At 39.5% G+C, this 17,680-nt stretch overlaps 1 protein-coding gene across 4 annotated transcripts in view; it reads left to right on the plus strand.

Annotated features, from left to right (window-relative positions):
* Window positions 1-17,680, plus strand: part of NYAP2 (neuronal tyrosine-phosphorylated phosphoinositide-3-kinase adaptor 2) — a 135,203-nt gene that overhangs the window by 71,168 nt on the left and 46,355 nt on the right. For all 4 annotated transcript variants that reach the window (XM_017822416.1, XM_017822418.1, XM_017822417.1 and 1 more), the window contains one exon: window positions 8,988-10,085. In XM_017822416.1, the coding sequence (XP_017677905.1) occupies window positions 8,988-10,085 (1,098 nt within the window). The remainder of the gene's footprint in view (window positions 1-8,987; window positions 10,086-17,680) is intronic.

Raw genomic sequence — 17,680 nt, forward strand, 5'->3', positions numbered from 1 at the left:
CAGCCAAAAAGAAAGAACTGCAAAAATCCCAGGGAACTTTTGGGGGGAGAGAGGGTTTGTGAAATCTATTGGTTTCTTGTTGCTGGTGGGAGATGCCAAGGACACACAGGAGCCAGTGTGGAGCTGCTGTGCCTGTGAAATAGTTGGACACAGTAAACCTCATGTTGAAGTCCCCAAGAGCTCAGTATTCTGCACACCACCACCTCGGTAGGTCTGCCAGCTTCATTTAATGGGCTGCAATTATTTTAGATGCTCAGCAAACAGATTGTTACTTATATAAGCAAATAATGCATTTGACCTACTTATTATAGCTGTAAGTAGAAGATAAGCATTGCTCTGGATCTGAAAAATGAAGTGTCCCATAACTCTGGATAAATTATTCAAGTCTTTGCATATAGTAACTGCTAGTGTTCTGGTCTAGTTGCTTGTGAACCAAAACAACAATTAAATCAAGGAAACAAATACAGACTATTTTTCTAGATAAATGAAGGAGTTGAGTTAAACTTACTGTTTCATTAAGCATTTACTCTTCCACTAGCTTTATTTCCTTCTTTACCATTTCCCCAGTAAATAATTTTAGAGTTCACTATTTGGGTGCATCTCCCGGTTTTAGAAATGCCCCAGAGCCAGGAACTCTTTCAGAGATCAGTTTTGTTCAGTGTCTCTATGAGCACTGGGTCAGAAAGCCTGGGTACCATGCCTTCTCCAAGAAGTTCACGAAAGTTCAGCAAACGATTTCCCACATCATTGCCCTGAGCTACAGTAGCTGGTAATCGATAGCAGTGTTGCTCCTGTGAAGCCGGGAGTTGCACTGACTGGAGTCTGCCTTTGTTTACATGAGCATTGCCAGATGATACCACTGAGACCTTCAGTACCCTTTGGGCAGCAGGTAACATAGGAATAAGCAGCTCAGCCCTCAAAGGCTTACTGGTACGATAGTGGTGTCCTCTACGTACCAAGCTCATGTGACGTAGGTGTGTAGGGCATGTGTTGATGGGACTTAGCTCTTTACACGTACTCAGAAGCATCCCTTTCTGAACAGAAGGGAGATATTTTCTTTTTACAGGTCAACAGAAATGCTGTTATGCTTGCAGTCATCCCATGGTAAAGCCTGTAGAAACTCATAGAAAATGCAGAGCCTCACCATCTTCTGTGTGACGTTCAGGGAATAGCTACAGGGAAACTGCAGAGAGGGAAAAGGGGCAGCTGAGTGTAGGGTGACAACTCTATGAGAACTGCACCACATCAAAAATGCTGAGCTGGGGGGTAGTGGGGGTTAGGGTTAGGGTCGCCCATCATTCTCCATCTGAAACTCAGTCAGTTTGTGGGGAGATGCAAAAGTAGAGGAATAGCAGTCAGTTTACAGTAAAACAGCAAACTGTCTTCCAAGATGACAGTTAAGATTCCATAAATGCTGCTATAAACTGGAAGGGCTTTACTCATGTTGCTGATCTGTGGCTCTTTCACTGTACTCTGTTGTGACCGTGGGTAACTCTTCACTGCTCCAGCTCTGTACATGTTTCTGCAGTAAAGCCATCAAAAAACAAGCACATACACTTTGTAAATTAATTTCTCTGCCAGCATGATTCAGTAATTCTGTTTGCACACTCTTCATTAATGATGCTTGTGGCAGATAAGTTCCCATGACAATTGCCTTTCTATATCCAGAATTCCTTCAGCGTATATAGAGTTAGAAAAATTTTTATTGCCACTGGTACACCATTTGCAAAATCTGATTTGCATATTGCAGACTTCAGGCTGTCTGAAACAGAATGAACCAGCACTTTGAAAGTACTCGTTGCATGTGTGGGCAGTGTGAGGATCCTTGAGGATCCTTCCCCAGTCATCCTCCCACTGCTCCCTCCTCAGAACCTCTCCCACTGGAACTGCCATAACTTATACCCATGTAATGTCATAGATCCTGGCCCATTGTGTCTGGGCATATTAGTTCAAGGATATTTTTCTGGATGGATACTCAGAGAGTAACCTAAAAGAAGTTATTTTCGTTTGCCTCCTTTTGCACTCAGCTCATCAGTTTTCCTGTAAAAGGAGGATGATTCAAATTGACTATTCTTTTCTTACTTATCCAAAGTCTTGCTTTTTCTGCCTTTCCAGAGCTGTGCTGACTGACAATAACTTTTAACCTCAATGAATAGTACAGAACAGCTTGATTGCAAATAATTTGTAATTATTCCTCAAATACGCTTTTCTTTTTTCTTTGCCTATTCAATGTTATCTGGAAAAATCAGGGACATCAATTACTCATTCTTTAAAAGAACTAGGATGTGAAGTTCAAAATATGTGAGAGCACGAGGCTGGGCATTCAGACAGAGACTTAGTTACTTTGTAATTTTTTGAAGTTTTTGAAGACCTTTTCACTGTAGGAAAGACTAATAAGCGGGATTCAGTGTGCCAGGTGGATACACAGAGAAGTGGAGGTCTATGGAGGACAAAACCTGCAAGCCAGTCTGTTCTGGAACGTGGCCGTTTGCGGAGGGACTCTCTCCAGCATGCTGATAATCCAAAGGTTTTGATGTATCCTGGCATCTCTGGGTCTGCCCTAGTCTCGGAACAAAGGACTGGCAGCCCCTGCTGTGCTGGGAGGAGGCACTGGCAGCAAGGCAGTGCTGGTTTTTGGGAATCCCAGGCAGGTGTGGCAACCTTGGCATATAGAGCGGGTTAGGAACTGGGGTGTTGGGGCTGAGAGTTCAGCTTTGTGGCCCAAATACAGAGCCCTAAACTGAATCTGGCAGTACAATATCTTCAAGCACAGCACCTATCAGCTGCAGTAGTATTGTTGGAATAATGCAGAACTGAATTTAACTGCAGGGCCCAATTCTGCTCTCTGTTGTACTGATGTTTAATTCTGGAATATCACTCCCAAAGCCACTCCCAAAGCCACTAGCTTTCCACCACTTTGAATTAGAGCAGAAATCAATCATTTTAAAAGGCAAAAGAAGTTGTAGCCAAAATAAAGGGACCTGAATACTTTTGAGGAAGTCTCCTTAATCATAGCCTTGAGACAAGTAGCACGTCAGTATTATTTTATGACATTGACTTTTAGTCCCTCCATTTTCAGTATAATTTTGTCTTCTTTAAATGCCCAAATAATTTCCAGTAAGAGCTAATAGATTCAGGAGCAGAGAAGAAATATGTACTGCATGAAATCATTGTGCTGAAACCACCTATTGCCTATTTGAATTAATCAGATGGCTCTTTTTTTCCTTCCTTGTGCTTCCCCTCTTTTAGAGGATCTTTTAGGAAAGGAAGAGGTAACCTGCAGGGAAAGGCCTTGTGTCCATGAGGACAGTGCTATTTTGAAAGCCAGGGTTTTTTTCGTGACAGAGATACAGTCTCTGATGTTACTTCAATCTAGTGATGATATTTCTATAATCACTGGTTACGATGCATCTTTGTGTGTATATTTTCTGACTGTTCTCAGTAGGTGAACGTTTGCATTCAAATATTCCTTGGAGAAGAAAAGATGCATGTTCAACACTGCATGTCTCCAATAACTACATTTAAATTTGCTTTAGTTTTCTGCTGTTGCTTTCCAATGATAGGAAGCTCCGTGCAAGTTTTGATGTAACCAAATAAATTAAAATAAAAACTTTGTGTTAAAAAACCTTTGAGCCTTAACAGGCAAAAGATAGATAGTGAAAGGCAACATTAAGGGGTAAAATGACAGGCAAGGCCCTGTGGCCTGTGACAAAGAGATGAATTAAACTCAGGTCTCCTGAGTTCCTATCTTTTGCACAGTTCAGAGGACTGTGCCTTTTTAAATTCAGTTTCACTAAGAATATTCAAACTTCACCTACAGAGATAATGAAATCCAACCCAATATAAGCACTGGTGCACAAATGCACTTAAAATGATGTGCAACTTTGAACAAGCAGTTCATTTCATTAGAGCCAGTGGGGTTATTCAGTCTTGAACTTGCATACACATATATATACATATAGGTTCTGTACTACCCTAGAGCTGGATTTTCTCTGTTGAATTATGTGATGTGAATCAGAATCTGTGTATCTGTGATTCAGTATCCAGCACGTTCAGGGTTTAATTAAAGAAATTCTATTTCCTTTCACTCCTGGAGGCTCCTTTTGATAGAGGTATCCCTCAAAATACAATCAGATTAATTCCTTCCATATTTAAAGTCACATTTTTAAGAAATTTAGACATTTTTAGGGCCCAATTCATTCCTTCATTTAGAAATAGTGTGAATCCTATAGCCTCTTGTAAAAATTGAAAGGGAGGAATTTTCCTGTTACATCTGTTTATTCTGTTTTTTACAGTGAACAGCACAATTCATCAGATTGGTCTGTGAAATTTAAAAGCTGAAAAACACCCAAAGGACAATTACAAAATTAATTTTAATTTTTAGATGTTTTCACTCATTCCTTACACAGCGAGCAAACAATAAACAGCGGTATGACAACACATTTTCATATTTCAGTCTCTCCTTAAAGAGTAAAAAAATACTTCAGAAGGATAATACCAGAAGCACTTTGTATTTCCAAAATTAACTTTGAAAGGCAGATTATCTGGGCATGTCTGAAAGCTACACGTAACCTTTGCGCTACATATATCTCATTTCAAAAATGTCATATTCTCGGTAGGGCTTCTGTGAGGCTATTTTAGGCATTGTGCTACTTGCTTCGAGACAAGAACCGAAGTTACTAGAGCCTACATCTCTTGTTTTGCTTGAGGTTTGTTAGAGCTGGATAATTAATTGCTTGGTAGTAGGACACTATTAAGCATGGCGAGTTCCTGCCCAAGCAACATAAACTTTGTGAAGTTCACTGTTGTTTGCAAGGATTATTGTATCTCCAGTTTATCAGTCATGGTAATTTGGATGGTTCTGATGCAAACAAGGGTCTGCTAGCACAGCATTGTGGCAGCTCCTATGAGGGCAGAGGACCATGGAGCAGATGCTGAGTTTTCTTCCTCTGAGCGCCTCTCATCTCTCAAACTCCTCCCAGGCCTGGTGGTCACATGTGTTTGTGTGTGTCTGTGATAGAAGCACTTTGAGATGGATGTTTAAGGAAAGTTGCACCTGGCAGGGAAAGAAATAGTTCTCACTTTCTTTTTTTCCATTTAGCTTTGGATCAGGACCCACGTCCGCTGGTGTATGAGTGGCAGAATTTCAACACAGGTTAGTGGCAACAGTTGCACCAAGGACATAGTAATCCATGTTGAAAAGCACTTAATTACTCCATGTTTAGGGCAGACAACACAGCAGTATGTGTACCACCAATATGTCAGCATGGTTTGCTTTTCATAGGAGTTTATGTTCTCAGCAGGCACTGAATGCTTTTTCTGCCTGATAAATGTCAAGTACTTTAAGCAATCTTGCCTATTCCTCTCTGGAGATTGCCAAATAACCCCCTTTCATGGAGTATGGGATCTTGCCAGGGCTTCTGCATTCATGCACATCTGTCTCTGGCAAATGTTGGTAACACAGGAACTGCACAAATACTCCCTGCTCCTTTCATTAGCTTTGCACAGCTCTGTTTAGCTGTAGGATTCCTGTTTTTTTCTCTGTTGTTCCAGGCTGTAGTGGTAGTTCATGACCCATATTCTATTATAAGGTGTCCTGTAGAATTCAGCCCTTGCCATGGAACTCTGTTTCAGAGTAGAAACTTTTGCTAAATAAACTGAAATGTCTTGCATCATTAGCTTCTTAAAGCTAATTCAGTTTGCCTCCTGAATGTTCCCCTGCATCCAAGGGGAGTTCATGGTAGATGTTGAACAGTTCCTCTGTTCCCAGTCATGATTAAATGATTCCTTTGTTATTTATCCATTTACCTGTGTATTTTCTCTAGAAAGTCTTATACTTTGTGCAATATATGGGAGGTAGATACTTTTTTACCTTTTAAAGTTTATAAAATACTTAAAACAGTTCAAAATTTTAATTTGAAAAGTCCAATTTGTCACAGAAGGAAAAAGATCTCAGTAACATGCTACCTCCTGGAAATAGATGGTTTAATAAAATTAACTATGGCAGAGGAAAAATGCTTTAGAAACAAAATGGAAAGTAAATCACTTTGTCATGTTTTACTCGTTCTCATACAGCAAGATTGGGTCATTTGACCTTTTTGTTGATAATGTCACCAAGATATGTTAGGCTAATGCTGCATATCATGCAACAGCAGATGAGGCTCTGTGTGTCACTTGGTACCTAGTTTCAACTCATGCAAAAATACAAGACTAGATGGCAGAATGTCAGTCATTTTTCCTTGACATTTCTCATTTCCTCATTTGTAATGTAATAACCTGTGAATGTTGTATATGCAAACTACAGCACCTAAGGACACGTTTAGACTGTGTGGCAGAACTTAATCAACTGGATAAAAAACTGTGAAAATGGAAGGAGGGAAGAGGAAAATATGCTTTTTCGAGCAATTTTTTTGAAAACACAGTACTTGTAACCACTTTTGACTATTTTTCGATAAAAATATCAGCCAACACTATCCTTGAATGACCACTGACACAGGAGCATCCCATGTTTTGATTATTTGTCCGTCCTTAACATCTCTGCAGATAAAGAGATGAAAGAGTGGGGATGTGGCTGTGAGGCAGAGCATGTTCTTAGTGGGACACCCATGGCACAGAAGATGTAGAAACCGGCACACGGAACAGGGGTTTGAGGACAGCAGAGGATCAGGAAATGTTTCTATCTCAGGTATTCATTAAGGAGCATGAAGCACAGGGAACAGAAGACTGGGAGAAGCCTCTCTGTACAATTTTCAGATGTAGCTAAAATAGAGTTCAGGTCGTATGCAACACATTCACAAATGATCAGACAGTTTGTGCCAGTCACTGACTCTCTTCATTTTCATGACAGCAATCTGAATAAGATTGCTTTTGACAGGGCTGTAAATCAGATTAACAGAGGTGTGGAGAGAGGATTAAGATCAAGTTTATGTCAATAGTATACAAATATAATTTACAAATAACAGACTAAACAAAAAGGAAATAGTAATTTAGCTGGAAGCATGGCAAGAGAGATATGCTAGCATTGTCAAATACATCAGGAGTAGTATTTTCTGCAAAGCCCAAAAGATTCTGGTAGCCTACATCTCATTCCCAAAAGTCTAGCCTAATACATTCAAGAAAATTAATTTGGGTTAATTAAAAAGACAAATTTAAAATGCATTAGGATATATCCACACAGTGAAAAAAATTATCAAGCTACCAAACACTCTTATCTGTGGTAGCTTTTGCATGTCCCTAGCCTGCTGCAAAGTGGAACACATTAATTAGAATCATCATGAAAGCGTAATATAATTTTTCAAGTGTTATTTTGTTTCTTTTAATTCTGGAAAGATTTCTTTTTCTTTTTGCTTTGTTGTACCTTAGTTGTATGTTAAGCTTAAACAAATGCTGCTGATGAAGAGTGGTCTCATTACTTCATATATGTGCACGTGCATATATGTACATTCGCAGCTCCATATTCCTAAACAAAACTTGTTTATCATCTGCCTGTACTGCTGTGGCTTCTGGGAATTGAACAGAGGTTATTTAGCAGATCAAAGCAGAATTGTGACAAAGTGATAACACTGTGTTTGAGTCCTCCTCTGATACCAACCAAGTCACCTTAGTAAGGTGCTTTAATGCAGGTGTCTGCCAGCCCTGGGCCAGAGTCCTCGCAGGTACTGTCCTCAAAATACTGTCTTTGAGCTGGCAGAGCAGAGCCTCACTGCTGGCTTTCATAATATGTTTAAGGCTGTTTCTAAGAGAGGATTTTTGACTCCATGAGTACTGCCTGCTTGGTTTAACATCAGACGTTTCCTGGCTGTTTGCTGATGGTTCAGCAGACGGTGTCTGGAAATGTCTCTGAGCACTGAGTTCACAGTGGCAGATTTGGAGCAGTGAATTGCAAGGAACAACAAAGTTTGGAAAGGTGGGAAAGCCGCCATTCAGAACTGGCCTGTAGTATAGGAGTTTTTTGGGGTTGGTTTGTTTGTTTTGTTTTTTAATTGGGAAACTTACTAATGAGGTGTCAATCACTGTATAGGAATATAAACAAAGTTTAATGTATGTGGTAACTTTTGTTTCTGAATAAATTTGTTGAATCTGCTTTGGATAAAAACTAGCTTCACCTAAACATTTAATGAGACATTTTATTAACCCTAACATTTAATGAGATGTTTTATTAGCTCTTTATACAAAGTGAACAAAATGCAATTTCCATGAATATCTTTATTGTTTAATTCATAAAGGATAATTTCTAAGAAACCCTTGACCTCTCATTTCAAATCAGTTTCATCACAATGTTTTGATTTATAGTTTCAAAGACAAGGTTCCTATAAATAACCTGTGTGGAAAGGATCTGAATCTGAGATACTTTGTTCCTCCTTGACTTCGCTGAAATCTTGTTAATAATGGGACAGATTCCAGATAAATTAGGATTATCTCAACAGTAGATTTTACAGTTTGTGTATGAGTATTTCCTTTCTCAGTCAGTGCTGAGAGAATTGTTGTGCTTTATGCAAGAAGTTACTATAATTAAAAAGGTCTTGCTTCATCACTGTGTCACTTCAGAGTTACATCACTGTCATGCCAGTATGAATGTCCAGGATCTTAATTGTTCTCTCTGAGCCAAAAGGAGTTCATTTTGAAACTTAGTGTTATGTCTTAAGCAACTCTTTGGATCTTTAAAATCCCACAGTGATATTTGAAAAGCATAATATTTAAAAATGGAAAGTCCCCTGTCCTAAAGAGTTTGGGAAAGAACAGATGTCTCGGAGGAAGGGAAGTGCTCACTAACTACTGGAGTGTCAGAGCGTTCTGGGGGGAACTCTAGGAGTGTTTTGAATAGAGGGTTATTTTTATAATGTTCTACTGATGTAATACCAGAGAAAACCAACAACAAGCTGGTCCTAGGAAATTCATTCCAGAACTATGACACTGTAATGGAAATCTTATGGTTGACAAAGTGTGTTACATGCTTCTGATTAGTTTATATTTTGTTCTGTTTTCAGTGTCAGCCAAACCAAGACCTCACAGTGATGAATACACAAAGAAGATTCCACCTCCTAAGCCGAAAAGAAATCCAAACACTCAGCTAAGCACATCTTTTGATGAAACATATATCAAAAAGCATGGCCCTATGAAGACATCACTCACTAGGGATGCCTCTTTATCACAGGTCAGCAGTCCTGCTCCCGACACAGAGGAAGAAGAGCCTGTTTATATCGAAATGGTTGGGAATATTCTCAGAGACTTCAAAAAAGATGAGGATGACCAAAGTGAAGCCGTCTATGAGGAGATGAAATACCCTATATTTGATGATGTAGGCCAAGATTCAAAATGTCAATGTGAATATGACCATCACACTTGTTCTTCTCAGTGTGCTACTCCCACAGTGCCTGACCTAGATTTCACCAAGTCTTCAGTGCCATCTACTCCCAAGGGCTTGCTTTGTGATATACCCCCACCATTTCCAAATCTGCTTTCTCACAGACCTCCACTGCTGGTGTTCCCACCAGCACCAGTGCAGTGTTCCCCAAATTCTGACGAGTCTCCTCTAACTCCACTAGAGGTCACAAAGCTTCCCGTTTTAGAAAATGTGTCTTACATCAAACAACAAGCTGGAGCTTCTCCATCTTCACTGCCACCTCATACACCAGGCCATCAAAAACTGGAGAAAGATCAGACAGTGTCTCATGGAACTAGCACCCCTGGGCACACCTCCTCACCTCCTCATCCTTCTACCTTATACAGAACACAGTCTCCACATGGTTATCCTAAAAGTCACTCTGCCTCACCTTCTCCTGTCAGTATGGGTAGGTCTCTCACCCCCTTAAGCCTCAAAAGACCTCCACCTTATGACTCTGTACATTCAGGAAGTCTCTCAAGAAGCTCCCCATCAGTGCCTCATTCTACAGCCAGAAACACATTGCAAGAAGGAGGAAAGATGGTAAATGCCTCTGTCAGTACCTATGGGTCATCCTGTCAGAGTGGTTCCCGTTCTCGGACACCCACCAGTCCTCTGGAGGAACTAACCAGCCTCTTCACCTCAGGACGAAGTCTCCTGAGGAAGTCCTCCAGTGGCAGAAGATCTAAGGAACCTGCAGAAAGTAAGTCCTTGATGTAATTTTTCCTCATTTTTCTTTTTACAATATATCTTTCATTAGATATATTAAATATGTTATATATATTAGATATCTCAGAAGTCTGAATTATATAAATTTCTTGTAACAAAAAGAAAAATTATTATTGTCAAAATCGCTTTAGTCTTCATGTTGTTATATTTTTAAGGTTTTTAAGTATGCATACTGCACTGCAGAAGTACAGCTCATGACTTGGTCTTGCAAAAGAAATCAATTTGCATTAATTTTCCACAAATGTAATGTTTCCATGTGAGTTGGGATCTTCCTACCATGGCACATCCTTCCTTTCTTTATGGATGCTAGGATACAGTCATTGTCCAAGCAGTTTGTAGCAAAATAAGCAAACAGTCCTTGTTTGGGGTTTTTTACCAAGATCCAGTGATCACCCTTAACTTGACCAGTGATCCTGGCAAGTATGATACCAACCAGAGGTACCAGCTTAACTTTGGTTAAGCCTTGGTCAAAGGCTGGAGTCGATGATCTTGGAGGTCTCTTCCAACCTAAATGATTCTGTGATTCTTTGTAAACCATTCCCCTACTTCCCACTGCCTCCTTCTGTGCTGTGACACAGAGTATCTCTTTCAGCTGGGCTAGTGGGACTGGTTGGGAGGTTGTGCTGTGAATTGATCTGAAAACCAACATGATCTATAACACACATAGCCTATAAACCCACACAGAGAGAAAAGCACAGGAGGAAATTGTGCAGGAAAACCTTAAGCCAATATTGACTTGTCATATGCTGTATCATAAAATCACTGCCCCACATACATTCAGGTTTACAACATGTTCACTTCTGAGCTAGTGAAATGTGGAAACTCCTAATGATATCAACAGGAGTCCCACAGGTGCATGAATGCAGAACCTGGCACCCGTATTTCTGTTGCAAAAACTTTCCTACTCAGTGGTGCCAAAGACAGTGTCCTGCAGTGGAAGGTCACCCTAGCACCTCTTGTCAGAGTGCAAAGTGGGCTCAGGACGCTTTCTCTTCCAGCTTCAGTAAAATCAGTTTATGACTTTGAAATCTTATCACCTGCCTAAAGGAAAAGCTCTCTTAGGAGAACAGCTGATCTCATGTTTGTGTAGGTACTATATTACGCCTATTTGGCAGCTGTAACATATTAAATATGATATGACAAGCTACTCTAGTTTATACCTGATAAAGGAAGGTACTCTGGTTTGCAGGCTACTGCATCACTACTGAAGAGAAGTGAATTCCACGTTGCCTTTCAAGTTGTGTTTCTGCCCCTCTCTTACATTACTCATTGCAATGTGGTCACATCACTTTGGGACATGCTCAGGGGGCTCAAAAGAACACCCCCTCTGGGTTTCCATGGCAGAGGTTGTTTACCTCGCACCTCTGCAGCTTAGTGAGTACATGCCAGTGTGTAAGTATCAGGGAGCTTGGTGCCAGTGGGGTGGGTTGACCTACAACATTCCTTCTGACTCATGGACTCTGCTGCCCCAGCCTCAGCAGTATTATTCTTATTTATCTCTGTGGACTTCAGGAATAATGACTCTGAAATCAGAAGGTGGAGGTGAGAATGGACTTAGCAAGATACTGAGAATACTACTTGGCACAGCAGTTTGCTTAATTTGGCTTTAATATTTTCGTGCCTGCAACCATTAATCCTGTTTTATGAATATCTCAGCTCCATGGGTTTCATTAATTGATTGCAGTAGTAAAAAATCAGTAATGCCAGATTTGTGTGCTGGAGCAAGTTTGTATCTAAAAGGCAAGATGATTCTTGTAATTGTGAGGGATGTGATGTGACATTTTTAAATAATTTCAGCGAAGCGTTAGAGAAATTTTGGCAAAGTGCATGTAATATTGAACATTATTAAACATGCTTCTTATTCAGAAGTGAGCAGAAATCCCCTGTAAACCCCATGCTACACCAGATCTACCAAGTCAGCATTGTAAGAAGGTTTTATGCTCACCAATGTAAGCAGGTTTGGAAACTGTAGAAATTCCTGCAATGAAGAAGTCCTGGGAAATTTCAGCATATCTGTGCTGCTGTCTCATATCTACCTCCAGAAAGATATTTTCTGTATTTCATTTGAAATTGAATGCAAACCTTTCGAGAGACTTTTCACTAATAAATTTAGACTAAATCTTGCCCTGCAGATCTGTACCGAGAGCAGCTTTCTTGGCCTCTCAAGGAACATTCTGTTTGCTCCTTAGGAAGTAGAAATGTGCTCCTTATTGGTTACAAACAGTAAGACAACAGAGATATGAAATGGAAACAGTGTTCATTTACTTTAAGAAAAACACATTTGTGCTATAAATAGACATCAGTGGTGAAAAGACTCTGGAGTGCAGCTGTGTTGAGTAAATGAACAGACTGCCCACCTAATCCGATTGTAATTTGTCTGGTATTTACAGTATGACTTAATCCTGTGGGATTACTGCCCTGAGCAAGAACCAGGTTTGTCTTCAGATATTACAGAGGTAGAAGACACTCTAAGATTTATATAAAAGACATATAGGTCTAACATTTTATGTCTTGAAATGATCCACCATAAAGAATCTAAATTGGGGAATTTGAACATAGAATTTGACCAGACTGTCACATTTACATGTCATGATTATACATAGTGATAGCAGGGGAGGCTGGACTACTCATACAATATGTTAATGAAACCTTGCTCTTGCAAATCACACTGGAAGCCTAAGGCATTCATACCATTCTGGGTTAGGTTTTTAAAGCAGTGGGAGAGCAAATACATAGAGTAGGACTAACTGGGACTGCCATGGTTTTATAACTGTCATGTCAGTGTAATTTGCTCTCAGCATACAGAAATATTTCCAGAATCTAGAGGATAATAAACACACACACAAAAAAGAAGGTATATTACTATTATAAAGTCATGCTAGGAAATTAAGAATATTTGCCTCTAAAATATAAAATTATTCTGACCACATCTCAAGCAATTTTCTCATTGAATCCTCCAAAACTCAACCCTCTGTGACTCGTCTGAAGCTCCCACTACCATATGCTAGTATTAAAAAAAAGCACAAATATAAATTTTGTATTCAGCTGAGTGCATTTGGAAAATATTGCAGCAATTACAGAGATAATTCTCTCCTCTTTATTGTTAGTACAACTGACTTTGTGGAAGTTTGGCATCTGAGTCCAAACTCCAAATGTATTTGCTGGCTTTTAATTTTGTAGCATTTTTGAGTGGATTTTTTTTTTTTAGGAGGTGGGACTGTACGAAGATTATTTCCAGTCGACAGCTCTAATATACAAGCAAAGCTGTCCTTTTAGTCTTTCTGTATTATTTTATTCACTCTTCTGCCATTTTTCCCTTTTTATCCCCCTCCATTATATTTCTTTAGCGTTCTTTTGCATTAGTGAGAAATTGGGATCAATCATTAATACTAAGGAGTCTGTCACCTAAGGGCCACATTTTCTGAGGGTATGAGCTTCCATTGAAGCTCCAGACATGTTGCTGAACACACTCAGCATCCACTGGCTGCTGCTGCTGTGATGTGTGTATCTGGATTTTATAAGCAGCTCACTTATTGTGCTGTGTTCTCCTAAAAATCCTCTCGTGTGCTCTTAGCATCTTAAATATGCATTACAGCACAATTATGAAAGTGTGGAGAAAAGAACAAAGAAAAGTAAATTTTAAGGCCAAATCAGAAGTTAAAATATTTGGTGCAAGATGATAAAAAAGAAAGGCAGAAAGATGGAGAGAGCCCTACAGAAAACTGAAGAAAGGTGTAGGGCATGAAAAATGTGAAGGAGTGGAAAAGATAGATACTATTAATTGTCACTGACTGTTCCTTAACCCTTCTTGCCTTTGTGTGGGATAACATTGGTAGTGTGCCCTAACACTTGGCTGAAGTTATATTTAACTTCAGTCCTCAAAGGTTAGAAGGAAACAATTTAAAGGGTACCAACACTGCCAGGTGTCCTTTTCTGATGTGGTTGGAAGGTGTTTAGGTATGACCACTCAATCCAGCTGTGTTGAATGACACATTCCCTTTGTTGTTATTGTGAGCACTGAGTGCCTGTGTTACCTGTGTCCTTCAGTAAAGAGGGAACTATGGAGGGAGAGGGAGGGAATGGTCTTGAGGTTTTCTGCAGCTGCATTTGCTGCTTCTGTCTTTTATGCACCATAGAAACACACTGTAGTCCATGGTAATATAGCACTGGAGTCATGTGCCTAAGGCATACCCACATCCTAAAGAGAAGCTGCTGTGCATCTGCACTGCAATGGCTTTAAGGCTGTGTGGCTTCAAGGCTCTCTGTGTGAGATGCTCCTGTAAACCCTTGTTAGGACCAGCCTTTCTTTTCGCATATCGGTTGTTTCCCTTTTTTAAGGCTTCAGTTTCCTCATAATTTCCTGGGAACTTCATGCCAGTTTTTAGCAAGGATTGCAAATATTCATCGTAACTGCACAACAGAATAGGTACCTCAACTGTGTGCCCTGACTGTGTCTGTGCTTGAGGTGCGAGATCAGGACACAAAACACACAGCAGCTGGTGGGACTTTTTTCCTAAGCTGCTCTGCAAGACTTTGGAGCTGCTTTGGCTTTTGTCTACAGAGTTTCACTCTTCAGCTTCTAGTCACATATAGGGAGGAAGTTTGTAAACGTGCTACTTTGCAAAAGCAGTTAAAGTGATTGAAAATTGGCATAATTATTAACATTTCCTGTTCTTGGCTGGTACACACTGAATTAGGAATCTAAACCTGTCAAGTAATGGGAGAAGGGGAGGGGTGCTGAAGTGGCTCAGGTTGATTTCAAGAGGCTGAGACTTAGAGTGGGATATTCTACTTTTTTTTTTTTTTTTGTGATTTGGTTTGGTTTAATGCTGCTGCTTTCCAGGGAGCGAGAAAGCCCATACCATAGAAGTTGTGGATGTCCCGCCTCTGAAAATGTTCAAGACCAGGTTGGATGGGGCCCTGAGCAACCTGATTTAGTGAATGACATCCCTGCCCATGGCAGGGAAGTTGCAGTTAGATGATCTTTAAGGTACCTTCCAACTCAGGCCATTCTGTGATCCTAAAGAAACTTCTGATTTCTTGTTAGGTAGAACAATATGTTGGAGAAGAGAGTTTGGGAATTGCATCAAGTAAAAATGCAAAATTACCAGGAGGAAATGTGGGAAAGCATTCACGGCAGCTCTGTGGCAGCTTGCACATCCCTGGGTGCTAATTCTGTGCTGTAGCTACACCATTGCTGCCCCATTTTTCATTGCACACCAGTAATTCCATTCTTTCTTGACACCAAGGGTAATTCCAGGTTTGAGAACTTGTTTTCAATGGATAAATCAATAGGCACCTGTTCCTTGACTGAAATGCATGCTATGTTGATGGTTGTCTTGCTGCTTTCACAGAAAAGCCAGCGTGTGTATTTTAAAGGCTTTTAGTCGTTCGAGTCACTGATGGTGGGATGTTCCCTCCATTTTTAAGATGAAGGAATGTTTTTTTTAGATGCAGTTATTAAAATAGAAAACAAGCTTTTTGAGATCATACAAAATACTTTTGCTAATTGGTACCGTGACATCGTCTCCTCTTCTAATTCAGCAATTTAGGCTTATCAGGAAATCAGGTCCTCCCGGGATTGTGACAATATACAGAAGCATTGAAGAAGACATAATTTCATAAATAATTGCTCAGGTTTTTCTGGAAACAGCTGCTGTCTCTGATTGATGTATATAGATTTATTTATTCCTTCTGTTTATACTACTTGACTGTAATATATATTCTTTTTCTGAAGAAGAAATAAAATTGTAAGGGGTAAAAAAGAAAAATTAATAGAGATAAAGCTATTCTCTCTTTGTTATATTTCAAGTAAAAGTTGATTTCAGGTAAAGAACTGAAATAGACATTTTCTCTTTATGTTTAATGTACAGTAAGATGTGAGATGTCTGAGAGTTGTTAAAAATAGAGGGGGAAACATGCCTTAAATTCACTTACTGGAACCTACTTCACTGTGTTGTGAATAAGCAAAGTGGCATGTGCTGCACTTAAGGACGTGGATAATGATAATAGGTTCTCAGTTTTAAGTGCCATTGATTTTTCCCCCTCCCCTGAACAGAGCTTTCTAAGCCAGAGAAATATCTTGACCTTTAGACCAAATCCTCAGCACTTATAAATCACTGCTTTTTATTTGAAATCGTGAGAGGTACTCCAGTTTATACCATCTGTGTCTCTGGCTTCAAGAAAATAAATGCATCCTTTGTGACTAGAACAGCTTGTATTCAAAATGGTGTAGTGATACAGCAGGACAGTGAATCAGAGAGTTTATTGCCTTTTTGTTTCAAACAGGACCACATAATTTATGACCAATTTATGGGTGCTCAGCCTTAATGGTAAGAAATGCTTAATGTGGTGATGTTTGCCATATGCATACATTAACTTCAAAAAAACCCTGCTAAATACAATTTCTTAAATTTTCCCACTATGTTTTTTTAGGCGAGGTGGTGTCAGTGTAGGGTATCAAAGCCTCCTGTTGTGAAAGAAATATGGGGGTAAAAAAAGAGGATAGGAATGGAATTACTTTGATTTAATAGAATGGTGAGGGTTATTTATGTAGCTTCCACTCAGGAAGTTGGTGCAGATGCCCTGGATGAAGCACAACCAGGATGACAGTGCCAGTGGTTTGAGAGGACAAAGCTGCTCAGTCTTTTAGAACTTGTCTTTATAACCGAGTGCTGTACCCTGAAATGCATCTTTTTCTTAATTAAGAGTCAGATTTTCTTTGCATTAGGATTCAAGTGAATTTTTGTTTGTTAAGTCTTGAAAGTAAAACCCGAGATTATTGGTAGGAAGGCCTTTGTTTGTTTTTAAGAAGCTCCATGTTCATACAGCACTTTGAACCCCATTTGACATGTTCCACAGATAGGTATATAGAGATAGTACTTAAGTTTCTTTGCTTAAACTGAATCACAGGGAAGGAGATCACAGTGTTGTTTAGGAAAATTAATCAAAATCCCACAGACCTCACCACCACTACCAAAATAAGGACTGTGAACTTTAGGATGGTGCAAGTTTCAAACACAGCAGAACATAACAATTTCCCCAAAATTATTAATGAGAGGAAAAAAATAATTTTGCAAACAAAACTCACAGTTTTTTTTCTCTAGGAACTGAAATACCTACATCATATCTAGAGGAGCTACTTGAGATCACTGTTAAATGAAACAGTTTTGCAATCTTATGATCTAAAACCTGATTCAATGATCTCTTGAGCTGCTGTCATTGCATCTTTACAAGAGATGGAGTTTAATTAATGCCTTATCTGCACTTACAGTGACACAGCTATAGCTGTAGAACCTCTTGAGTTCTTTGAGTGGAATAAAGGAAAGAATAAGGCTTCTTCCTTCCATTCCAAAAACCTCCAATATTTCTGACTGCTATTTCTCCTCTTGATATTTCTTAAAATGCCTTTATCTTACTGATCCACGTAACAAACACTGGCAATTTCTTGGGCTAAGTAGTTGATATTTCCGTTTTTAAAGAACATACTTTTTCTGGCATGGTTGATTTGATTCCTGGCTGAGCAAGCTCAATTTTTAAATCCCATCATTAAAAACCCAATCCAAAAGT

This window comes from Lepidothrix coronata, unplaced genomic scaffold (genome assembly GCF_001604755.1).
Source record: "Lepidothrix coronata isolate B3197 unplaced genomic scaffold, Lepidothrix_coronata-1.0 Scaffold97, whole genome shotgun sequence".
In the NCBI taxonomy this organism is placed as follows: domain Eukaryota; kingdom Metazoa; phylum Chordata; class Aves; order Passeriformes; family Pipridae; genus Lepidothrix; species Lepidothrix coronata.